This window comes from Trichechus manatus, unplaced genomic scaffold, assembly GCF_000243295.1.
Source record: "Trichechus manatus latirostris isolate Lorelei unplaced genomic scaffold, TriManLat1.0 scaffold00069, whole genome shotgun sequence".
Classification (NCBI taxonomy): domain Eukaryota; kingdom Metazoa; phylum Chordata; class Mammalia; order Sirenia; family Trichechidae; genus Trichechus; species Trichechus manatus.
In genome coordinates this window covers 13,623,629-13,636,158 of record NW_004444005.1, presented here as the reverse complement: position 1 = coordinate 13,636,158, position 12,530 = coordinate 13,623,629, and the positions used below count along the sequence as shown (strand labels likewise).

General features: G+C 64.9%; 2 protein-coding genes across 2 annotated transcripts in view; both read left to right on the top strand.

Moving 5' to 3' along the window:
• Positions 1 to 2,440: 2,440 nt before the first annotated feature.
• MAPK11 (mitogen-activated protein kinase 11) lies at positions 2,441 to 5,903 on the top strand. The gene is made up of 11 exons (XM_023734509.1): positions 2,441 to 2,577; positions 2,910 to 2,968; positions 3,063 to 3,174; positions 3,298 to 3,327; positions 3,423 to 3,470; positions 3,567 to 3,681; positions 4,025 to 4,096; positions 4,343 to 4,422; positions 4,867 to 4,945; positions 5,035 to 5,208; positions 5,549 to 5,903. Exons 1-11 carry the CDS (start codon positions 2,461 to 2,463, stop codon positions 5,626 to 5,628), a joined length of 966 nt encoding a protein of 321 aa, XP_023590277.1. The 5' UTR covers positions 2,441 to 2,460; the 3' UTR covers positions 5,629 to 5,903.
• Positions 5,904 to 8,524: 2,621 nt separating this feature from the next.
• MAPK12 (mitogen-activated protein kinase 12) overlaps positions 8,525 to 12,530 on the top strand; it is a 9,774-nt gene continuing 5,768 nt past the window's right edge. Inside the window, exons 1-4 of the mRNA XM_004380023.2 lie at positions 8,525 to 8,649; positions 8,745 to 8,874; positions 11,211 to 11,269; positions 12,402 to 12,513. Of these exons, the coding sequence (XP_004380080.2) occupies positions 8,525 to 8,649; positions 8,745 to 8,874; positions 11,211 to 11,269; positions 12,402 to 12,513 (426 nt within the window). The remainder of the gene's footprint in view (positions 8,650 to 8,744; positions 8,875 to 11,210; positions 11,270 to 12,401; positions 12,514 to 12,530) is intronic.

Here is a 12,530-nt window from a genome sequence, read left to right as displayed (position 1 = left end):
CCTCCCCCCCTGCGGGGCTCCGGCGTGGGGAGGGGCCTCGTCTGCCCCCGCCCCCGGCCCCCGCGCCGAACGGCGGAAGGAATGGGGGGACGTGAAGGAAACTCCCCTCCCAGAGGCCGCTTCCGGCGGGGGCACGGGCGTCCTCTGGCCTGGATCCTGCGGGAGGGTGGGTTTCCCGAGCCTCTGAAGGCCTGAGCACGTATCTGAGGTTCCCCGAGTCAAGGGTCTGGCAGCCCCCGGGGTCTGCAGACAGCCCCCTGCCCCCCAGAGGGTGCTTCTGTTTGAAAAGGGGGCAGCCCAGCTGGGAGAAGGTGAAGACCTTCGCCCTGAGGCCGGTCTGAGGCTCCCCCGCCGGCCTTGACCCCACCCCTTTTCCAGGGGGCTCACTCAGGCTGCGGAGGGGGGCTTAGACCTGAACAGAAGGGTCTGCACCCACCCATTTCTGTCCCAACCAAAGGAGCTCAGGCGACAACCCTGCAGCTGGATCCTGGGGTGTCCCGCCTGGGGCCCTGGCGGATGGTCCAGTCTGCGTGGGGAGGGGTCCCAGAGGCCTGCAGGCCTTGTTCCCCTGGTGCTGGGGTCTGGAGAGGACTTAGGGCGAGGCGGTTACAGGGAGCCCTGCGTTGATGTTTCGATGTTGACAGCGAAGCTGAGGCTGATGCTTAAGTGTGGACGTTGAGAGGTGCCCTCCAGCACCCAGCAGGGTCCTTACTGATGCTGGTGCCAGGTGGCTGCCGGCCACTGCAGGGGGAAGCAGGGGCCACCGGGGCGGGGCAGGGTGTTGCTCCAGGCTCTTGGAGACCGTTAGCAGGGGCAAATCCCCGGAGCTTCTTGGAGTCAAGAGCAGAGGCTTGGGGTCCGCCAGCTGATCTCGCTGGTCCTTGCCGGCTGTCAGGGGCTTCCGGCAAGCCATTTCGGCCGTTTCAGCCATTCCAGCCTCAAGCCGCTGTCGTCAAGGGCAGGGGGAGGGTCGGGGACAATGCATGAGTGCATCGGGGGACCTGCAGAGCCACGCTGGACTCACCTCTGCCCGGGGAATTGTCCGTCTGGGAGTTGGGGAGGAGGTGGGTGTCTCCCGCTGCATCCCTGGCCGTGTTTTCATGGTTCCAGTGCAGGGGATAGCCCTGTCCTGGGCTCCGCTAGTACCGGCAGCAGCTGGGGATGGGGTGCCGATTCCTGTCAACTCCACTGCGCAGACGCAATCAGGCAAAAGGGTTTGCTGCCAAGAGATGAGGCGCCACTCCCCTCCTCCCCCCCTACCCAGGTGACTGGACCTTTGTAGGGTGGTTTATAAGCTTGGGGGCATGGATGCCCCAGCTGCCCGGCCAGCTTGCCTGCACCACCCCTATCCCCCCACCCCCACCCCCCAGCATCCAAGCTCTATCCGGAGCCTCCCAGACAGTTTGGACTTGGGGACAGCCTGAGGCTCCGCTCACTCTTCCTGGGAGGAGGGGGAGGGAGGCCAGCAGATGAGAGGTAAAGCTGGAGGGAGGGAAGGGAACAGGCTGTGCAAAACCCTTCATGCCCAGGCCCCAAGCCGGGTTCAGTAGTCGGGTCCTGGTCCTGCGGACAGTGGAGACCATGGGCGGGTGGGGGATGACCCTGTCCCATTTACGTTTGAGGACGGTGGAGGTGACTGCTGCGTCTCAGGAGGCCTTAGGCAGGTGAGGGGCTAGTGCCGGATGGAGGGTCTGGACCTGTGGGGAGCGGGGCTGGGCAAGGGGAGATATTCCCTGTGTCCAGGCACCACCCTCTGCTGGACATTTCATGCCATCCAGTTTTTCACTGTTACACATGATGCAATCAACACCTTTGGCCAATCTCCCCTCCATATCTTGAATATTTCCAGGGCCAGTGCCCAGAGGAGGTGTTGAGGGTCCAGGGACTTAGGGGCATCTAGGGAGCCTCCCAGAACCCATGGGGCGGTGAGGGAGGGAGAGGAACGTTTCTTGACGTGTCATTTTCACGCTGGGTGGTGGGGGCTCTTCCTGGGCCCCCCTGCGTTCGGGGAAGAGTCCATGGGCGAGGGAGCAGGAGGCGAGACAAGAACTTAGTTCTGTTGTGGGACCCGGCGGCGCTCGGTCTGTGAAGGCTGGTGGTGGTGGGAGCTGAACTGCCTCTTGAGGAGGGAGGAGGACTGGACTAGGCACAGAAGAGAGGCTTGGGGAGTTCGTGTCAGAAAGGGTTGTTTCTGGACCCTGCCGTCAGCAAATGGGCAGAGGCCCCACCCGAGGGGGTCAAGTCTGAGCAAGGCGTGGAGGACTGGAGGGAGGGAGGTGGGCCCAGCGCAGCGGAGGGGCCGGAGAGAGGGGGCCAGGCAGCCGGTGGCTAGGCGCCCCGGAACCGGTCCAGTCCGTCTCCTCCCGGGTCCCTGCGTGCCGGCCTGGGGCGGCGGGCCAGGGCTGGACCCGGACCCGTCGGCGCGGCCTCACTCGCCCGCCTTCCAGCTCGGCCTACGACATGCGGCTGCGCCAGAAGGTGGCGGTGAAGAAGCTATCGCGCCCCTTCCAGTCGCTGATCCACGCGCGGAGGACGTACCGCGAGCTACGGCTGCTCAAGCACCTGAAGCACGAGAACGTGAGCTGGGGGCGGGCCAAGAGGGCGGGTGGGCCAATAGGGCCGGTGCGTCCTGGTGGCCGGCCAATGGTGGCCTGGAGCGCTGTTGGGGCGGAGCGCCCTGGCACAGACCAATGGGGGCGGGGAATGCCGGGGGGTGGGGCCACTGGGCGGGGTGGGCCTGGAGTAAGGGGGGGTTGAGTGCTCCTCTTAGAGGCATCGGGGGCGGAGCCAACGGGAGGGACCGCCCCCAGGGCGGGGCTATGAGAAACTAGGGGTGGGGCCAACGAGAGGGCGGGGCCTGAGCCGATCTGGGGTTGCCCAGGGGCTGAACTGCAACCCCTCAACCCCAGGTTATCGGGCTTCTGGACGTCTTCACTCCAGCCACGTCCATCGACGACTTCAGCGAAGTGTGAGAGCAGAGCCGGCATGGCGGCGGCGGCCCGGGGAGCGTGTTCTGGGAGGCGGGCAGCGGTGCTGTCTCCTGACCCCTGACCCCTATCCAGGTACCTGGTGACCACCCTGATGGGCGCAGACCTGAACAACATCGTTAAATGCCAGGCGCTGAGCGACGAGCACGTCCAGTTCCTGGTTTACCAGCTGCTGCGCGGGCTGAAGGTTCACTGCTGGGGGGAGGCTCCGAGGTCCATCCGCAGTGGGGGGGCACCGGCGGGGTAGAAGAGTGAGGGGAGACGGCGGAAGGCGAGGCTCACCGTGCTGTGCTCTTCCCCTCCCCCGCAGTACATCCACTCGGCGGGCATCATCCACCGGGTAGGTGCGCGGGTAGGCGGGGCGCCCTTGGTCCTGGATGGGGGTCCTCCGCCATCCGTGCTGGTGTGCCTGGCTCACGGCCTCGTCCCCCGCAGGACCTGAAGCCCAGTAACGTGGCAGTGAACGAGGACTGTGAACTCAGGGTGAGGGGCTGTGGGCGGGAGGAGCAGGTGGGACAGGTGGGGAGGGACTGGCAGCGGCAGCTAGGGGCCGCTGACAACGTTTGGCTGTGGCGGTAGATCCTGGACTTTGGGCTGGCACGCCAGGCTGACGAGGAGATGACCGGCTATGTGGCCACGCGCTGGTACCGGGCACCTGAGATCATGCTCAACTGGATGCACTATAACCAGACAGGTGCCTGTTGGGGCCAGGGGGGCAGGCAGAGCTCACAGCAGGGCTGAACGGTGAAGGGAGGGGGGGGAGTTTTGCCCAGCCTTGGAGAAGAGACAGGGCTTGGACCAGCATCAGACGCGGACCTTCAGAGGAGGCTGAGCAAGGTGGGTCTGGGGTGTTCCATAGCCCCCGCAGCTGACGATAACCCCTCCCCGTGTCCAGAGTTGAGAATAGAAGCGGAAGAAGGGGTCTGCCTGCCTTTGGGCCTGGGTGTGACTGGGGGTCTGCTGGGCTGGTGAGGTCTGGGAGCTCCCCAAGGAGGGACTTGGTGTGGGCAGACTGATGGAGGCCTCCCCCTCAACAGTGGACATCTGGTCTGTGGGCTGCATCATGGCAGAGCTGCTCCAGGGAAAGGCCCTCTTCCCAGGGAATGATTGTATCCTTGGCCTGGTTGGGGACCAGAGTTGATTCGGGGTCCCCTCCTGCCTGGGGGGCTGGGGGCAGGGAGAGAGGTGGGCTCTGGCCCTCCTTGACCAGTCTTGCCCCCACTGTCCCCACCTTGCACTATGGGTTCACTGTGCAAAGCTGTAGCAGATCAGGTTCTGGGTAGTGTCCTCAGGCCTGGGTCTGGGGGCTTGGAAATGTTCAGGCCTAGCCAGTGGGCGTTTCCTGAGCGAAGCAGACATCGACCAGCTGAAGCGCATCATGGAGGTGGTGGGCACGCCCAGCCCTGAGGTTCTGGCAAAGATATCCTCTGAGCACGTGAGCCTGGCCCCTCTGTTGACGGAGCCCCAGAGCACCGGGGGAGGGGGACAAGGAGTGGGAACCAGGCCAGGCTCCATATGGGAAGCACAGGACCACTGAAGGATGGAGTCTGACCCCTTTGGGGAAGAATGGAGGAGAGTGGGGAAGATGTTCTTGCACAAGGGACAGTAAAGACAGAATCACAGCACTGACAATGCCCTGGCCATAGGCACTGGGGAGGGGGAGGTGGGGGCGGCCAGGCCCAGGTTCTGAGGGCATCAGGGACAGGCAAGGAGATGCCACCAGATCTGATGGGGAGGAGGTCTCAGGTCTGCAAATGCCCTTGCCTAGGCCTGTTGGGGTGACTGAGTCTTGGGGCTTTGCTCCGCAGCCCCCTGCCCAGTTTGAGGCCAAGAGGATAGGGGGTGATCCACCTCCTCAGGCCTGCCCCTGTGCCCTCAGGCCCGGACATACATACAGTCCCTGCCTCCCATGCCCCAGAAGGATCTCCGGAGCATCTTCCAAGGAGCCAACCCTCTGGGTGAGGACGGAGTTGAGGCGGGGCTGGGTTCCACTCCGGTTGGGCGGGGAGGCGGAGTTGACATCCACCCTAATTCCCATGCTCTGCAGCTGTGGACCTGCTGGGACGAATGCTGGTGCTGGACAGCGACAAGCGGGTCAGTGCGTCTGAAGCCCTGGCCCATGCCTACTTCAGCCAGTACCACGACCCCGATGACGAGCCCGAGGCCGAGCCCTACGATGAAAGTGTGGAGGCCAAGGAACGCACAGTGGAGGAGTGGAAGGGTGGGCAGGCGGAAATCACAGGGCAGAGGCCGGGTGGTGCCCATTTTCGCAGGGAGCGCCCCAGCTCTTCCCCAGGGTGGTCTGGGAGGAGGGACAGCACAGCCCCCACCCTGGGTGGGACAGGCAGAGATGGGTGAGGGTGTTGAGCAGAGGCTGGGGGTGGCACAGACTTTGGACAGAGGTACAGGGAGGGCTGAGTCTGCTTCAGAGAGCATCAGTGTGCAGACCTGGTAGGTGGGGCTGACTGGCAGGTGCCAGACAAGCAGGGAGTGGGGCAGGCTGGGCCAGGGCAGCACAGGCACAGGCTCACCTGGCCCCTCTTCCTCCACCCCTCCTCCAGAGCTCACCTACCAGGAAGTCCTCAGCTTCAAGCCCCCAGAGTCACTACAGCCACCTGACAGCCTGGAGATTGAGCAGTGAGCCGCTGCTAGCCACACTCCAGCTCATGGAATGGGCTTGAGCCTGCCCCTCCCCAGCACACTGGCATCCCATGAAGGGTGCCTCCCAACACCCCTAGGGCCCGGCAGCCCTGACTCCTGGCCTGGGACCCATCAGCCCGCACGCTGCACCTCAAGGGAGCCTGTACACACATGTGGGAACTCAGGAAAACGTGTGCACACGTGCATGCCATGTCCCTGCGCCTACGGTGGTGACTCCCACCCGGCCATCTGGGTGTCCCTGGGGGCCGCACAGTGGGGGGACTTGAATGCCCCAGAGGCTACCTGGGGAGTGTGTTTGTCTTTTCCTCTCCTCTGTGTCCCAGAGGGCTGTCCCTGGGGGTGGGGTTGGGGCAGGGGTCCCTGGCACTCAAAGGGAGGGGTCTCAGTGGTCAGAGATGCTCAGCATGGAAGTGGAGGCTGAGAGCTGGGGCATGGCCAGTGCCCCACCAGGCTGGCAGGGTCCTCCCTGGGGGGCAGAAGGGCTGCCTGGTGCCTGCATGGGGGCCTGTGTGGGGTGGGCACACATGCAGGAGTGCGTTCCTTATGAGGGAGCGTGTGCTGGCATGTATAGGCGTGCACTGGCATGTGTGAACCTGCAGGCTCCCAAGGCATCGGCCAGGACAAGTGGGAGGCCAAAGTGAGGGTGGCTGGACTATTGCCCACCTCTCCCTCAACAGTTCTGATGCCATGAGGGGCCCCGACACCCTGCTGTGCCCCCCATAAGAGGCTCAGATGACTGAGGGACATTCATCGTGCTTTCCCTGGCCGAGGGCGGCTACAGCAGGTCTCTGAGGAAGAAGGCACAATGCCAGCCGGGGACCTGGCTGGGGGAGGAGGCAAGCGTCCAGCCTTGAGGCCTGACATAGGGGGTGATGTACACATGGTTGCGGACCTGGATTCGGATGCTTGGGTCCCTGGACCTCGGCCTGGTTCTGCCCCCTCCCCACATGGCCTTGCAGCCCAGGGCTGAGATTTCGGGATCTGGGGTCGCCCCTGTCCCTTCCTCCTCCCAGGATGGAGCTGACCCCGAGAGCCTCTGGGGATAGGACCCTGCTTGGACGGTGTGGACAGTGTGACTCCTCCCTGGTGGGGTCTCTGTGTCCGGGGGTGCTGGTGGTGACTTCCTACCTTCCAGGGCCCCAGTGAGGTCTGGATGTGAAGTGCCTGCTCACGGGGTGCTCAATAAAGGGGTTCCCTCTTGCTCAGCTGGTGTTTGAGGCTCCAGGCCCTGTTCCCTGGGTCCCCACCACCTGGAGGGGTGGGGCGATAGCACTGGTTTCCTGCCTGGCTGATGACAATGCCACCTCGAGTGTCGATGGTCTGGAAGAGAAAAAGGGTCCCTTTCAACCCACACCAGGCATGCCCTTACCACTCACTGCAGCTCACACGTTGGGGGCTGGGGTGCGGGCCCTGACCGGGGTCCCCAGGGGTCAAGGACAGCCTGCCTTATCCTGGGCCTCAAGTGGTGGAGGACTGTGTGGTCAGTGTAGCTGCAGAGCCTGAGATCCTGGGATGCCCCAGAGACAAGCCTGAGCCAAGTCCAGTGGCGGGGAGGGGCGGGGGTAGGATGGACACAGAACTGGGACACTGCCCACCTCTGGGAGGAAGGCGGCATCTGGGGGGGACTTCCTGGAGGGGGTGACGGTGTGGTGGTCATGCCACCTTCACAGGAGCAGCTCTGGCACACGAAGGCTGTGCTCCTGGGCTGGGCTGGGCTGGGCCGCAGGCTGCCCGAGCTTGCCGCCAGCTCGTGAGCACTCAGATCACCAGGCGTAAAGCTGCTTGGCCTGGCTTGAGGCTTGAGGCTACTGAGCTGCTGATTCATGGCGGGCAGGCGGGGCACTGAGGGTGGGGTAGTGGGCATCAGGATCCCGTTACCTGCCCTCAAGTCAGCTCCTGAGGGGAGACCCCACACTCCCTCTTCAGACCCTGGCGTTGCTGGACTAGGGGAGAGGGTGGGGGGTGGGGGGGTCCCGTCAAAGATGGGCAGACCCATGTCTGATGATGCCCACACTGAGCAAAGGCTGGGAGCAAGAACTCCGCAGGTCACGTGGTGGGGGTAGGGGGCTGGAGGTGTCTGAGGGGACTCCAAGACCAGCCTAGTGGTCTAGAGAGAGCCCTCTGGCTGGGGGAGAGGCATGGAGGGGGGCAAGTACAGTCCTCAGGGAGACCTGGGGACAGTGACCACAGGGATAGGTGTTGGGGATACAGCCAAGACAACTTTTGGAGACGTAAGTGGGCCCTTCCGCTGCACGCAAAGCGGGGCTGCAGGCCAGAGACATTAGGGGATGGATGGACCAGCCCCAGGGGTGGGGGCATCCTGGGTGGCAGGCTGGGGAGCTGACATCAGGAATGCAGGACACAGGACCAGGTGGTGGACAAGGGAGTGGGCATGGTGTCAGGGAGGCTGGTAGACAGTGACCAGGAGCTGAGGGTACAGGTTAGGGGTTCAGGCCGGCCAGGCTGGGCCCAGGGCCCTGTTACAGGGGTGTAAGGAGGACACTGGAGCCTCGCGGGCCCTGCAACCCGGGCTGAGAGCGAGGCCTGGACGAGCTGCAGGGCGACGCTCCCGGGTCCCCCCCACCCCATGGTGCCTGGCCCCTCCCCGAAGCCGCCTTGGGTTTCCGGAGGGCCCGGGCTGGGCCGTCACGTGCGCTGGGCCCGGGACCTGGTTGGTCCGCGGGTGGGGGAGAGGCCCCGCGCTGCTGCAGCCCGGCCGGGACCGGGGTCGGGGTCAGCGGCTCGCGGGGCCCGGAGGGCGGCGACCGCGAGGGAAGAACGGGAGGGCCGGGCGCGCCAAGCAGCCCCACAGATCCGCTCCGAGCCCCGGCTCTCGGCGCCTGCGGGGTCTGCCGCGGGGCGGGCGCGGGGCCGCCATGAGCTCCCCGCCGCCCGCCCGCAAGGGCTTTTACCGCCAGGAGGTGACCAAGACGGTGTGGGAGGTGCGCGTCGTGTACCAGGACCTGCAGCCTGTGGGCTCGGGCGCCTATGGCGCCGTGTGGTGAGCGCGGCCGGCGGGGTGGCCAGAGGGGTGGCCGGCGGATGGTTGGCGACGGGCGGGGTGGCCTGGCCCCCGCTGAGCGGCCCACCCCGCAGCTCGGCCGTGGACAGCCGCACCGGCGCCAGAGTGGCCATCAAGAAGCTGTATCGGCCCTTCCAGTCCGAGCTGTTCGCTAAGCGCGCCTACCGCGAGCTGCGACTCCTGAAGCACATGCACCACGAGAACGTGAGTCGGGGGTCGTCGGCCCGGTCCCCCCGTGTGGTAGTGGTGGACGTGGAGGTGGACAGCGCCCAGTCAGTGCCTGAGGAGGGGCCAGGGGAAGCGGGGGCAGAGTGGGGGTCTTTCACTCCTCAGCCACTCCACCGCCTCCCAGGGTCTAGGCCTCCTCCTGGGCCAGTTCCTGTGGAGAACTCAGCTCCTGGCCTCTCTTTGGGACTGCCGGCATCTGGCTCCCAGGCCCTGGTGTGGGGCATCCTGTGGGTCTGACCCGAAACCTGCCTCCAACCCAGGAGCCCTGGCTGAGAGGAGACGCTGCAGGTGGGAGGAGCGATTTTCCTGGAAGGGGCACTTTTCTGGGGGCATCCCCGATGGTCCCTCTCCAGGCTCCACTCAGCCCCCGGCCCATCTGCTCCTTCATTTCGAGTCCGCGGCCTCAGGCAGGGCCAGTCCCCCTGCCTCGTGTGGGATGTGGAATTGCAGGGCGGGTGTAGTTGGCACCCTGGCCCTGCCACCTCAGCCTTGGTGTCTCGGTAGGTGAAGCGTTTAGGGAGCTGGCGGGGAAAGCACGGGGCACAGTCCTGGCACGAAAAGGGCTGTCCTTCCTGCCTCAGCCGTCAGAGGAGGAGCTGGGCCCTGCCAGGGAAAGGCCTGCCTTGTTGTTTCCAGGCCTGCCCCTGCGATACCACAGATGGCTGCCCTGTGGCTGAGGCTGGTGGCTAAGAGCCCTTCTCTCTGCCAGGGCACTCTCCCCGGGCTGTGAGCTCTGTCCCCTTCCGCCCAGGTCACTCAGTGCTCCTGACTGATGCTCTGGCACCTCCTGTATCCCCCAGCAAACTTGTCCCTGGCTCCCAGCCACTGCTACTGCCTGCTCTGCCCCATTGTCTCCTCTAGACCTCCTCTCCCCCCAGCCCAGGGTTCCCTGGCCTCTCCACTCCCAGTCACACTCCCCACCCGAGGCTTCAGTCAGCTCTGCCCAGCAGCCCCTCCCCATCACCCTTTTCCACTCCGGGGGGCCTTTAGTTCTGTCACCTCCCACCCCTCACCCCACTCCAGTACCCTCCTCGAGCAGCAGCCCTGTCTTGCTGACAGGGATGCCCTCTACTGTGCTGGCTGTCCCCACCACGTCATCGGGCCCATCCAGTTGCACCCCATTTTCCTGTGAGGACGCTTAGTGGTGTGTGGAAGAGTGGCCGCTGGCGCAGGGGCTGGCCTTTCAGGCCTGCCGGTTCTTAAACCCCAACCCTCCTGCCGCCATCCACCCTGCAGAGGCACAGAAGTCGTCCATCACCTCTATGAACTCCCAGCCCCTAGGGCTCTGTTCCCTGCCCTCTTCCTGCTAAAACACTGTCCGCGTGGCAGCCTCAGGCCCTCAGCTCTCAACGCTGCACCTGCGGCCTCCATCTGCTCCCAGGCCCCTCTCTGGGCGGCCCGTGTGTCTGATGTGGACGCGTCTCTGATAAGGGCTCTGCCCCTTCCCCTCTCCCATGCCCCTTAGCAACCTAGGTCACATTTGCACCCCCCGCACCATCCAGGCACCCAGCTGGCATTTTCTGCCCCACCCTCACCCCAGCTCTGGCCCTGGTGGCTGCAGTAGTCACCCAACTGTCCTCCACCCTCCTGTCCACTCTTGCCTCACTCCAGTCTGTCCCCACACAGCAGGCAGAGCAATATTTGACACCTCACCCCTGTTTAAAACCCTCCCTGGGTGGCTTTTAGGATCAAAGCCAGGCCTTCACCTGGCATGCAAGGCCCTGCCCTGACTCCCTCTGGCCTGGGCCCTGGCCACCTGGCCTTCCTCCCTGTGTTCCTCAAACTCACGAAGTGCTCTCGCTTCCTCCTCAGGCTGCATGCCCCAGGCCTCCTCTGGCTCCCCCTGCCCCTCCACCTCTCAGATAGGCTGTGCTCTCCCCACCCCCCGCCCCAACCCCCGAGGCCTCCCTGAGCCAGGGGCTGCAGTGGCCAGGTTACCTGTCTGCTGTATGTCTCCCTGACGGGGTCTGCAGGGCCAGGTCTACTCTCGCTCGGATTCTTCACAGCAATGCCCACCTGGGTCTGGGGAGCATTTGCCAGCCACTGCTGTCCCCTAGGGGGTCCCCAGGCTGAAGCCCCTCTGGGGGTTCAGAGCTGTCCCAGACTTGGGGGAGGATCCCGGCTGTCACTATCCAAAAATAGCCTTATCTGTGGGCCTGGGTGCCAGGGCTGGGCCGCGCTTTGAGGGGCAGAGCAGCCCTGTGGGTGTGGGGCGAGGTGGACAGCTGCAGGGGGTTTCCTGCCTGGAGCCCAGGGCCAGCCTGGGGAGGTGCGGTGCCCTGACCCCACTGGCTCTTGGCCCTGTCCCCTAGGTGATTGGGCTGCTTGACGTGTTTACTCCCGACGAGACCCTGGATGACTTCACAGACTTGTGAGCAGCTGACTGGAGGCTGGGGGCGGGGGGTGAGGGGCATAGCGCAGCTCCTGGGCACTGCCTTTGGATTCTGGGTTAGCATGGGGATTTCTGCCCTCTCCTGGCAGCCCTGACAGGGGCCGGGGCACACACTGCTCACTCTCCAGTCCCCTGCCCCCACATGCTCCTGGGACCTGCAGGCACTGGCAGGGACCAGCAGAGCCTGGGCCTCCTCTCCCTACCGAAGCTTGGCCGGGATGAATTGGGGCTCCTAGCACCCAGGCCCTCCCCAGCACCCAAGGTGTGAGCGGGACCTGAGGTCTGTTAACAGGCAGGGCCTATACACTGGACCGTGGCACCAAGCGTGTGGCCTGTAACTGGAGCCACTGACCTTTGCTGGTGGGCAGGGGCAGAGGGAGGACATATTCTGCCCCCACCTTGCTGAGCCAGCCCCTTAGCCTCGCCACCAGCCCCCCAGACTCACACTGTCTCAGCCGCAAGCCAGGGGCCTGGCCCAGAAAGGGCCAGACAGGGCAGTGGGCTCCTCGTCACCTGGCCTTGCAGAGGTCAAGGACCCACACTGGTCTCAGTGTCCTCTTGGGAGAGGGCCCAAATGCCTCTCCTGTTTCTCTCCACCCAGCCAGCCCGCCCTCTTACCCAGATGTCCTGCTGCCCCACCCTTGCTCCAGGCATCCCACCTCTCCCATGCCCACCTCTCCCCCTCAAGCTTCGGGGCTCCCTGCTGCCCTCAGGGTGCAGCCCCTGCCCCTCAGCCTGGCCCTCGGCTCCCTGCACCCTGAAAGGGCAGCCATGTCCCTGCCAGACGTTCCAGGCAGGGTAGGTGGGAGGAAGGTTCCAGCATGTTGGAGGAGGTAGGCTTGTGAGTCTGGGGAGAGGATTAGGGCTGAGAGGGGCTTCTGAGAGGCAGGGTGTGGGGACTGGCCAGGGAGGCGTAGCAGGAGCCTCCGGCATGGGCAGTGGGAGGCAAGGTCTGTACTTGAATGCAGGCGGCAAGGAGGTGCGGCTGCCGAGTGCTGACCCAGGGGTACCTGGCAGGTTGGGGTCTTCCAGAGCATCTGACCAGGGGCCAGCGGTAGGGAGGGGGCTCTGAACCCCAGGGGTGTGACTGCACTGCACCCACACCCCACAGTTACCTGGTGATGCCGTTCATGGGCGCTGACCTGGGCAAGCTCATGAAGCACGACAAGCTGAGTGAGGACCGCGTCCAGTTCCTTGTGTACCAGATGCTGAAAGGGCTCAAGGTGGGCCGGGGCGGGGG

What these genes read in the sequence shown, in the direction of transcription:
- MAPK11 (XM_023734509.1), top strand. Translation starts at nt 2,461, where the DNA reads ATGCGGCTGCGCCAGAAGGTGGCGGTGAAGAAGCTATCGCGCCCCTTC. An exon ending in ATCGACGACTTCAGCGAAGT is followed by an intron (nt 2,969 to 3,062) that starts GTGAGAGCAGAG and finishes ACCCCTATCCAG; the next exon opens with GTACCTGGTGACCACCCTGA. An exon ending in CAAAGATATCCTCTGAGCAC is followed by an intron (nt 4,423 to 4,866) that starts GTGAGCCTGGCC and finishes CTGTGCCCTCAG; the next exon opens with GCCCGGACATACATACAGTC.